Source organism: Copidosoma floridanum, unplaced genomic scaffold (assembly GCF_036245765.1).
Source record: "Copidosoma floridanum isolate Cflo_tuat_1 unplaced genomic scaffold, Cflo_Japanese_pri ptg000004l, whole genome shotgun sequence".
In the NCBI taxonomy this organism is placed as follows: Eukaryota; Metazoa; Arthropoda; class Insecta; order Hymenoptera; family Encyrtidae; genus Copidosoma; species Copidosoma floridanum.
In genome coordinates this window covers 27,724,945-27,737,531 of record NW_028321881.1, presented here as the reverse complement: position 1 = coordinate 27,737,531, position 12,587 = coordinate 27,724,945, and the positions used below count along the sequence as shown (strand labels likewise).

General features: G+C 30.2%; 1 protein-coding gene across 2 annotated transcripts in view; it reads right to left on the bottom strand.

The window, feature by feature from the left end:
• Positions 1–12,587, bottom strand: part of Tdg (Thymine DNA glycosylase) — an 889,072-nt gene that overhangs the window by 783,136 nt on the left and 93,349 nt on the right. For both annotated transcript variants that reach the window (XM_089595813.1, XM_089595819.1), the window contains exon 2: positions 2,033–2,091. In XM_089595813.1, the coding sequence (XP_089451939.1) occupies positions 2,033–2,091 (59 nt within the window). The remainder of the gene's footprint in view (positions 1–2,032; positions 2,092–12,587) is intronic.

The following is a 12,587-nucleotide window of genomic DNA, read 5'->3' as shown; positions in this document are numbered from 1 at the left end:
TTCTAAATTCTGATTCCAAAGAATCTGGTAACATATACTCTCGTAGCAAGCTTTTCTCATGACCCAAAGAAGTCGTATCTACCTACGTGGAAGACAAAGCTCGTGATCCAGAGAAATTGGTCAAACAGACTAAATTCATTATCCGAAAAAATTTTCCGTATCTGCTTTCATAGTGGACTAAGCTTACATTCCGGAGAACCTAATCAGACCTGATCGTGTAGCACACCAATAAGCTTATTAGAATAACATTTGTTAATGTTTTTAATTAAAGTAAAAATAAAAGTATATTAATATAATTATACTTATTAATAGTAATAGTATTAGAAAGTTACTAATTTCATACCGTGTTATTCTAAATAAAAAACGCCACGCTGCATGCTACTCAGTCTGAATGCTAATGCACAGTAAAATAGTTTGCGTTAAAGCTCTTCAACTCAATTCAATCAATTTAAGATTGAGTTGTATATGATAGTCTGAATAAACTCTGATGACTAAGAAACTAGACGCAGTCAAAAATTTAATTTTAATTAAAATATTAAAATAAATTTATGGGTCAGTTATTTGAGCTAGTTAATAAAATTGTTGATGGCAAAGCAACAAGCTTAAGGTAGCTCCCTTGTCTACTGCTCTAGCCAAGTGGAAGAGTTTCACTTGTGTATGTATACGTATATATATACATATGTACATACATACACGTATACGTACGTCAGTGTAGGTATTCTGAAACCATCTGTCATTTATAACCATGAAGCTGATTTTTACGTCTCTCTTGGCAAATATCTTTGGAAAATGCCCCATTACCAGTTTTTAATATAACAGTATTAAGATGAACAGAGATTTTTCTACAAGTCCATCATAATTTGTCTACTCAGGTTTTTTATTGTGAGTTGGAAAAAACCTGTAAAGCTCATATTTTGATACTCTGCCATTTGAGCTCGTGTTAAACAGTTTAACTTTGAGCAGAAATATCTTGAGATTTTGTTCCACTTGGAGTATAAACAAGGACACCGTTGGATTTAGTAGATTGAAATCTATTGAATGGAACATATTTTATTTCGTAGGTTGTCGTATGAAGCTACTTTAAGTAAAGGTGGTTCTTCTGTGTAACAGTAAGTCCTGTTTCCACCACAGTTGTTCTATTTTAATATTTCTTATTGTAATGCGAGGTCTAAATGTCTACCTGCTCTCTTGTACTTACGCGTTACTGGATGCTGTGATGGGTTAAAAATAAAACAGCCTCAGCTAACTAAAAATTTTTGGCACTATTAAGCCATTTATGATAGTATCTCCTACCTCATGCATTTATCTCATACCTTTTGTAATAAAAATGTAGGTAAATACATGGGGCTTCGTAGTCGTATCATACACCTTATATAATGGCTTTCCTTCATACTTCTCACTTTGCTTATACTTTAAACATCCCTATAAATTTTATTATTAAAATATTATCCTAATCATGATCAAAACAACTAACTTTGTCTAGCATAACAATATAGAAAAACAAGTTAAAAAAGTTACACATGATGCAGGCGCAGCTGCAGAATTAAAGACAAATAAATAGTTTAGTGGTATTGTAGTTTGAAAATGCAGAAATAATAAAATTTTGTGCATTATGCCACTAATGATGAAAAAAAATAACATTCAGTTTAACTCTCTAAACGTAAAATAAACAAGTACATATCCAACTTACAGACTAAAATATTTTTGGCTAGTATTTATCCGTTATTGTTTGCTAAGACATCTTCTAAAACTGTGCGTGATAAGTATTTTTTTCCATTGTACGTAAAATATCCGATGAGTCTTTTACAACTTAAGTTTATTCTATGGGCATCTAGAAATGCTAGTAATAGAAATTTTTTTTTAAATATAATTATCATTATAAAATTTAATTAATTTTATAATATAAATCTTTTTTTAATAAGATCAAGTAACGAACTCATTCATTACCATTAAAATACATATTAAAATTTTCTTTTTCTTTTGTAGAAGCCTTTCTTTATTATTTTTTTTTGGAACAATTATTATTTCTTACCTGAATTGTTGACAGTTCCATCATTCTGAACACTACTTGGTTCAGGTGATGAGTTGGATCTGAAATCAAAATAATGTATGAATCTTCTTGTTTAATTTATGTTATTTTTAATTGTATAAGAGCCGTACAATAGACAATAAATTATGGCCGTATAAAAATAATAATACTTGGATATTCTTAATGTGTTTTGTCACACACCCTTAGCTATAGATCTAAAAGCTTTTTAACATGAAAACTATCAAACAAAAAAATATTCATACACATTTGTGTTAAGAAAGAGAAAGCTGAACTTTTGATAAGAAAATATACCTAATGACAAAAACTACTAAATTATTTTTTTTACTTTGCCACCAAAAAAACATTTTCATTATTAATTTCAAGCGAAGCAAGGAATAAAAATAGCATTGAAGATAGAGTGCGTATGTATACAAAATAATTAGAATAATTAATATTGCTGCAAGCAGAGAATATGATAGATTTACAAGATTAAATACGTTAGGCTCGCTAGTGGCAAAGTATAGTGTGATAGAATTAACTGGGAATCCATTGAAACTTCAGAAAATGAGTAGTAGCACTGAAAATTTCTTATCGCTTATTCGATATTTGTTTATCAAATTTTACTATTTTTAAGTACTTATGAATTAAAAAAAAGCCCCTAAAACGGTAAGAAAGGCCAAAATTGATTTTTTGATCTAGAAGAAAAACTCAAACTTTAATTATTTTTAGTTTCTTAAAATTTAAGTTTAATTTTTCAATAACTTGAAAATGATAAAGCTAACCATTATGTTGGTATCCGTCAGATTTAACATTATATTCTATGTGTAGGACATACTTTTTAATCAAGTCTTCATGCTGAAACATATTTTTCATTTAAATTGAATTTGTGTATTTTATGGAAAAAGTGTCCAGTATTCAATGTAGTGTTTTAAATTGCACTTGTGTTCAAGCAGCAATACATAGAGTAACAATTTTTTCGCGTCATTAAACCTAACATACGATGTTGTCTTAATAGTACTATTTAGTACTTTTATGTTAAGATACAAACGTCTTGGCATAACTAAACTAAGTGCATGAATATTGATATAAAAATAAGTACACACAAGCTTAAAATTTTGCGTTGGCGTTAAAAAATAATATTCAAAAGTGAAATCATACAAGTGCACTAAAAAAAACTTACTTATAGTTATGATCTTTGTGCAAAAATAATTGTTTTCATTATTTTTTCTAGTATTACTCTCGTGAACATCATAACTCTTATTGAAAAATAATTTTTAATTTATTTTTAATACAGTAAGATTTTATAACTTTACTTATTAATACGTAATCAAGCAAAAAAATCCATCCTCATGATTTTTTAATTCAGCCACTAAACAAAAAAAAGCGTTACTTAAAAAACAAAAATTGCACTGTTGTCTCGCAATACTTTAGATTTCTGGTAGTTTTATCGATTCATGGCAAAAAAAAGGACTTTGTATAGCTCGAATAATTATCAAGCCTAAAAGCCTGTTTTATAGCAACACTCTACTTACAGTATTTATTAATATTTTAGCTTGTTATGAAATAAAACAAAATGAGTATTTTCTGTTAGTGACTAACTCATGATGAATTAACTTTTAATTTATAATAAACATCCTCCTCCTGCTACAACACAACAATACACTGGCAGTCTTACTTCCACTATCTGAAGTTGGAAACTATTACCAGAAATCTCACGATCATTTACTCTCTTTTATTACTGTTCAGATGGTAAATTATCCTCCAAGATTAGGATTAACTCTTCTTTTATTAAGGGATTTTATTCTATGAGCTTTTTTACATGGAATCGGTAATAGATGATACATTTTTAGTCATCTGCTTCAGAGGTAGTTTACATGAAATTACGCTATTAGCCTTTGTTTGTTTGAACACGAAATTTGAGCACTGCATCGTTCAAAAATAATTTTACCTTATGATGCTCAAATAAAAAAAATTATAACGTGTGAGAGCCTCATTTTTTCGTGGGTCTGAAGATACATGGATCAATGTACGTGAGCTTACACAATGTTTGATTTCAGAAAAAAAAATAGTATATAAGACCTCCTCGTTTGCTTATTACTCTTTTAAAATTAATAGAAGAAACATTTTTACAAATTGAATTTGTCACTTTTAAACTGTCATGTATGTGGAGCATTTGGCAGATTAATTTCTTTCAATAACCTTACATGTAGAAAATTCTTGCAACTTTTTAGAGTCAAATTATTAAAAAAATTGTACTAACTCTTTGCTTATTCCTCTGAAATTAGTTTCATTGTAACAATATATAATAAATAAAAGGTCCATCTTTTTGTGTAATAAAGCCATTCAAGGCCACCATCGAAAAATCAGTGAAAAGACTGTTGGATATTTTAAAACAAATTGCTCTGGTACTCATACAAGTCAATAAAACTCCATATTTTTTTTCTATTTATCTTTTGACTTCTACTCATATGAGTCTAAAATAACTAATACCATGTGTAAGAATATACTTAAATGATAAGCCAATCTTGCGTAATTTTGCTATATTAGAATTAAATGTTTTGGTGCGAAAAATAATTTTTCTATTAAATTTAAAATTATTGCAAATAATAGTTTTTCAACGATTTTGGTAATGATTTATTTGGCTCGACTATTTTCTGACTGTCTTTTTGAAGAATTCTTGATAGGCCAACAAATTTTCATCTAAAAAATTCGGTACTTAAAGCTATCTTCTAAACTTACTTAGTGAATCTGCAGTATAACAAGTTCTGTCGTCACAGGGATTTTATTATGTGGGTACCTATTGTCATTTATATTTATTTGTTTTTTTAAGAATCCCACATAATTAGTTTGCCAACAATGTTTTATATTCAGGAGAATTCTCTGAAATCCCATATACAACTGTTCTAGTATCTGACTAAATAACACGTCGTAATATTTCAATGTAGTGTTCATTTCTGATAATTTTAGTGATTGAAACGGCTATCAAGGCTTATTAAACTTCCAAGCGTGAAATTGACGTTTCTTTTAAAAAAGTTCCAAAACTCTTAGCCATAATAAAAGACATTCTAAGATTTCCACTTCAAAATAAAAATCTTTCAGAGACACGGTAGAGCCGTGATTAAGGCTCCAATATTCTCACTGTTCAATGTACTTGGTAACGCAGGTTAATCGGGTTCTAGTCTCTGTCTTTTTTGCTTACACCTCTGAGAATCCATTTTCTTATGTGTATATTTCAAGTATGGTTTGATGATTTAAAAGCCATGTGAAGTAAAGTTGCCTTTGCTGTTGTAGTAATAAGTATCACAAATAAATCTGAGGTGATTCTTATTTATGCCAATGACTGTAACAAAGCATTACATAGCCTGTTGGGCACAGTTTTTAGGAATGGCTGTTGAATATACACATGAAAAAAAAGATCTTTGGAGCTTGTGTCACTTAAAATTTGGCTATTTTTCGGGCTATGTTATAAATAAAAAATAAACATAATTAATACCAAAAGTTGTCTTTTTGTTAAAATGACTATCTACACAATTCCTGATCTATCATGCAAAAATAAGTATTTAAAGTAAGCTTATCCGAAGATTGCATTAAATTAAAATCCAGAGTTTTTTGCCTTTGCTAGATTTTTTGGTTTAATTATATTATTATTAAATTCTCCTTAGATTCCTTTAACGCTTACAAAATACTAATTTTTTTGACTTTTTTTTGGACCTCTCTCTCACTTTATACGTCATTAATTTAAGTAGAATAAGTCAAAAGGTAAGTATGGAGCCTTTATCTATTATTTGAATACATGTGAACGTTTTGCCGTTTAATTAAATCACCTCAGAACATAGCAACGTTCTGTAGATATTGCATTTGTATGTTTATTGGTTTATTAAGCTTTCTTTTAGAATAGTTATTGTCTCATAGTCTATTTACTTTACTATGATACAAGTCAGCGAATTCATGGTCACTATGTGATTTTTTTGAACAAGATGTTGCCTCTTGAGAGCAATGGAACGTCGAAATTGATATTTAAATGTAACATAATAAGCCCACTTTTCAAACTTTATTTGCACATGTCAAAGTATTATCTAAAATTGTTTTTTGCACATTTTTATTATTATCATAGGTGTTTTTATAAGCTTCTGTCTTTGTAGATTCTTTACCAAAATATGCTTTTATTTTTTTATTAAGATTATTTTCTAAAGTACATGTTTCTTAGTGAATCAACAAGTTTTTTTTCTCGTATTAATTAGGATCCAATTCACTTACGAGATATTTTAATAGCTATTTACATTGTGCACGGATCAACTTACTGAAAAGTATATCAATAATCATTTCAACAAATTGTTAGCCCTCCTTGTTTAAAACAATAGTGCTCCAAGTTTTTACTATTAAAAAAGGCAAGATTGTCGATGACTAGAAAATTTTCGGTATTATAAGTTGACATCTACTTAGTACAATTTAAGCATTTAGTTGTTATTTTAAAACTAGTCTTGTTATCAGCAAATAAGCTGGAACAAACAACTGCTGCGCAAGTTAAAGAAGAACTAACGCTACTGCTATTTATTCGTATTTTCTTTGATTTTTTTAATTCAGAATTACAGTAGCTCGATCGTCTAATAAAGCTTTAATTAGCTCATTCGTCTCAACATCATCCTAGCTAAAAAGCATACCTATACGATCCATGAGTTGCTGGTCAAAAGATGACCGGAGAAAATAGTTAACGTCACAAACTGCCACTTACGTCTCTGTAAAAAACAAGCCACTCGTTGTATTGACAAAAAAAACTCATACTGAGAGGTAAATTAGAAAAAAAATAAAATGATAGACCTTGAAAGTCTTAGGTATTTGATAAAATATCATCCAATTATAAAATTTTTTGAATATTTTGACGTATTCTAGAAAGCATTTGTGACGCGCTTATAGACGCTCACGCACTAATTAGTAAACGTCGTGTGAGTCGTGTCATCGCATGCGTCAACTGCTTCATGCAGTGGTCGAAGCTCACCTCAAACTCAATTGATAATGGGGTGTACGCGAGAAAGTACGACCTGGGCTGTGTTGTATCCTAAGGACTAGTATTAAGGAGCATTAGGATATAAATGTCTCATCTCTCAGATTCAAGAACATGCCACACAGACGTTGGCTTGATGAGCAGCTTCGTAATGTTCGAGCGCTTTGCCGATGTCAATAGTAACTACGAGGAAAGTTGAAAAAACCTTGGCTTCAGAGACCAGCAGCATAGACGAGTGATTACAATGTTATTGTTCATTACATAAGCTGATGTAAGCTGTTTTTTAGTTGCTGGAAAAATGACTTGAAGTATAATATTTAATACTATTCACTAATTTATATGATTTGACATTCTCAAACGTTTTTTTTTTTTTTTTTTTTAGTTTTGACAATTGTACATCATATTTTTGTTCACCCATTTTCTCGAAATCGCTTTAATAAATAAAAAAAAAAAATTTTGTAAAGTCTTCCAGCTACATAAATATCGTAACCCACAAAAGAGTCCGTGCCTATACGCTAGGTAACTAACTAGGGTGTGAAATGTTCGTGCCATCTCACAGATGTATTTTTCTATAGAGAGGAGAGAAGCTGAATGGGTATGTGATAACCATGTAAATAGAGCAATTTTATTGAAGAGTTTTACGTGATTATCGGACGTTAAAAGTTGTAGAAATGTTTGTGACAGTAAAATTAGTCATCTAAGAATTTAAAACAAGAGCATTTTAAAAAGACAGTTTTTCTACGAAGTCAGAATTTTATGAGCTGTAAGGATCTATTTGAGCACGTGAGAGCAAAAAAGAGAGACAAGCATACCTGACCTCTCTTTTGCTCTTATACGCTTAAATTGATTCCATATAGTCAGTTTATTTCATAAGATCTCAGTTTGTATACTAATTGTTTTTAAAAACACACTTGTTTTTACTACTCAGATACCAAATTCAACCATGACAAATATTCATACCCCTTTCAGCATCCTATAATCACGTAAAATTGAAAAATCAAGTTACTCTTTGTAAATAGTTATCTCGTACCTGTTTAGCTTTTCACTCCCCCCTATTAAGGCATTTTATTGGCCTTTTCATTTACCTGAGTTTTTGACAAAAATGAGATCTGTAAATAAGTATGAGTTTCTGAAATCATAGTTGATAGTTTCAGCTACAATTTTTTGGCAAGCTACCTCATGGTATCACAGTGCTTCTGTAACCCTGACAAGTTTGTTGAAATTCAAACCAGTACAAAGTGTTGTTTAGTATAAGTCATAGTATGTCCTAAGCCCAAACCTAATTACCCTTAAAAACTCCTAGCATATGTTAACAGTTGTGAGCGTTATTTTAACAAGTACTTCGTTTCCGCTTGTAATCATAAATATTGCTGATAAACTTACTTGACAAAGATTTTCTCCTATTGAATTTTGTAATAAGCCAATATACGTCACTTAAACGACATTTCTTCTTTGCATAAATTAATTATTTAGTATACATATAGTTTATTTGTATTTTTATGTTGGCAAAAATTTTAAAAATATCTGTGTTTTGGGCTAGCGGATATAAGACTCTTCTTTATGATTTTTATGGGTCCTCGATTCTATTTTAATGAACAATTCATCAAAAAAGTTTGTATACTAATCTTAAAAATTAGTATACTGATTTTTATTATAAATTACGAACGAATTCTTAAGTTTGTCAATGTTGTGAAGTAGACAGTAATTTTCGTCATATTCTTATCAGCTAATTGCAATGATAGTGAGAAAATATTTAATAGTTCTTATGTACTAATATAATGAGCTGTTAATTACCAAAACCGAAAAATTAGTACAACGATTAAGTTAAATGCTATCGGGCTCTGTTTTAGTAATGACTATTTATCATGATGAAATTGTTATAATATTTATCGAATGTATAATTACAGACGATAACAAAACAAGCACATTTTATGAATTTATTGCATGCAACATGATTATGGAAGAGTAACATTTGCTTTTGAACCCTCCTCAATTTCTTAGATGCGTTTTTTGGGCGGTTCGTGCATTCAAGCTCGATTTTATACACTGTACGGTGATGTTAGTAGTTAATCTAAATAAAATATTCATATTTCTATTCTTTTATTCTGTACTTATTAGTCAAAGGCTATTGAATTTTTTAGTTATAGTAATTCAAAATAAGCTTTATTTCTTGTTATTTATTAACTGATTATTATAATTTCTCAAAATAGAAATTTTTAATCTAATTATTAGTAGTTCCCTTAGTCATAAGTTAAAATTCAATAAGATTCGTTGGTTAAATTTTTTAAAAGCTAACTTTCTTGGTTGCTGCTCGTTTATTTGTTTATTTGTTAATTATAACCTGATAAACTCCTGATAATGATGATGAAGAAATATCTGATGAACTTCTTACAACTTCCAGGATTCTACAAAGTTCTCATATTGGTCCGCTACTAATTACTCTTACTAATTACTCTTGATACAAATGAATTGCTTTTAAGTTTTTACTCCTTATCTTGTGTACTATATGCTGATAACATCAAAATTTTCAGAACCATTCCAAATATCAATGATGTGCTCCTTCTACGACCTGTTTTAACTCGAGTAGTTTTATGGTGTACTAATACCAGACTCACAGTGAAGGACAAGAAGTGTAAGACCCTATCAATCCATAAAAGTAAAAGACATATACCGATTATTCATACAATTTTTGATACTCTTGTTAACTCTGTAGACCTAATATCAGACCTTGGTGTTATTCTCGATTTTGCATTACCTTTCAACCGTCACTTGACCTAAGTTACCTTTAAAGCATTCGAAATACTCGGCTTCATACACAGAGCTTATCGCGATCTTACCAAACCAGAATCTATAGTACACCTGTATAAATCTCTAGCTCTTCCACATCTTACTTATGCATCCGTTATCTGGTCTCCTTATGCCCCTCTGATTTTTAACAGCTAGACAAAGTATTATATCGTGCACTTCGAATTGCTTCACATCAAATGAGCTGCCTAATGTCAAATCTTTATCATGACTACTCTACGCTACTTAAACGATTAAACCTTTTTACTATTGAAAAAATAGATACATACTTTTATGGTCTATTTCTCTATAAACTAACCAAAGAGGCTTCTTGCTTGTATTTACATTTATAATCAGGTTATGTATACCACAATAGAAATACTAAAAAAAGTAAAAAATTTAAAAAATGGTGAATTTGTGGAAAAAATAGTAGCAATCAAAGATGCTTAAGCTTTCTAATCTATGACAGAAGCAAAGAAAAAGAAAGTATTAGAGTGGTTAAAGAAAAAAAGGATCTCAATTGTAAGGGCGTATGCATGATAGAGCATAACGTTTTAGCTAGAAATCTAAAATGTTCCAAGTGTCAAGATATTTTGAGTTTACAAAACATTATTGGAAAAAAGTTTATTGGAGTCCAATCTATTTTAACAATCCAGTGTACAAAATGTGGAATCAGTACAACAATGCACAGTGCAAAATTGGATCATAGTATTTTATGCGTAATTACGTCGGTGGTCCTTGATAATTTTTAATTCTTATTATTGTTCTAAATCAATGTAAAAATTTAATTGGTAAATAATAATTATCAACGTATTTCATGATTTTTAAAATATTTATTTAAGGAGCTGTGCATTCAGGCGTTAGTCAGACAGCTTTGGCTGAAATTTTGGTTTGTTGAGAATATCCAACTGTAATCAGTGTTTTACATAAACGTTATAAAAGTATCATTGGAAAAGCTATAGAAGTAGCTTAAAATAGCTGTAAAAAAGCAGCAGTGAAAAAATGTAAACTGGTTATATCTAAAATCAAGAAGTTGTGTGAAGATTCGTAAGATTTTATTTTTTTGTAATGCTGACTTTTTCAGTAATAATTTTATTTTATTTTATTGATAATGAGGGTGACTAACGAGTTTTATCGTCACATTGATATTGTTTATCATACGTGCTCAACTATGATTGTTATTTCCAAATTAATTATGTAAACCAATTTATTTTATACATACGATCATGTAATTTACATTTTAATCTAGTCCAAAATGAAAATAATGTATGATACTTCAAATATTCTCAGCTTTAATACAAAAAATGTTGCCTATTATTATAATATCTAGAACAAATTCTTTTCGAACTTTCTAGGACTCTAATGGACTAGGACTGAAATTTCTGCTGACATCCATCGAAACATGAGCACACTTGATGCTTCTTTATCTCTTACGAGTGGGCTCAATCCAAATAGTTCTCCTTTTAGTTCAGCTTTATCAAACAAAATAAGAATCATTGTTTTGTATGACATGGGGTGGAGGAAACGTGGGACTAGCCTCAGCTACGATAGCTTAAACGTTCATAGCGTTATCATTAGATTTCTTTCTGGAAAAATACTTGACTATGCTACAAGGAATAGGAAATGCAACAAATGTGCAGAAGGCCACCAAAAAAGTAAGCGCAACTGTCACCTCAATTTTCAAGGCAGGGCCAAAGCCATGGAAGCGGATGCTGGAGTGCCACTAATAAACTATTTAAAGATTTTTCATGATGCTGGTGTGCAAAGCTCGAGTCATTATTGGCGATAAAGACAGCTCGATGATTACAACTGTAAAAAAGACGATCGAAACACAATATTTTATAAACTAGCAGACAAAAATCATTTGCCAAGAAATCTTAGGAACGAGTGATACAAAATACATAATTTAGTGAGTCAATGAAACAAAAATGAAGCAGTTGTGCATATAATAAGAATTATTAAGTTTGATATAAATAAATGTTTTAAACATGCCGTATCCCAGAACGAAGTGTAAAGTGAAAATTTGGCTAAAACTATAAGAACATTGCCAGATAATTTATATGACAGACACGAGACTTATAGAAAGTGGTGCAATTTAATCGAAAAGCATACCAAACAGTTTATAGATAAAGCTTCATACATAGCGCTAGTTTATCTTTTCGCAGAATACTTGGCCAATTTGCATAAATTCTCAGTGACTGCTTGAAGTTAAGCGAATAGAAGCTTCAACCATATAAGTAGTTTTACACAAAGCCCCCAATAATATATGCTTAAGTAAAAATACAGCTTGTGATGTTAGAGTTGCTGATAGTGTGTGTTTAAAAAATCATGGTGATAACTGTATTATTGTGTAAAAAAAATTGTTAGGCTTGCCAAATAGTCACGACACACTTACTTACGTGAAGAAAAAAATAGTTTAAGGAAATTTAAGCGTGCAGAAAAACAGAGAAAAAAAAACTCTTAATTAAGAAGAATAGAATTACGAATAAAATGAGAGGGTTTCAGAAAAAATAAAGAGAAATCAGAGGGTATTATGTACAAAAGTGGAGTGGTTTTGCTACTTACATCAAAATAGTGTGTCAGCGGGGAAGTCGAAAAATTAATTCGAAACGGCTGTGATATCATCTACTTTGATCTTGAAACTACTGGATTACAAGGCAATGCTTTTATATTGCAAATTGCTGCAAAAGGAAAAACAATTGATGTAACGTATACGTTCACATAATAAAAAAAAATTCTGTTGGTACTTCGAAAGCTACCGGCCTCGTTCAT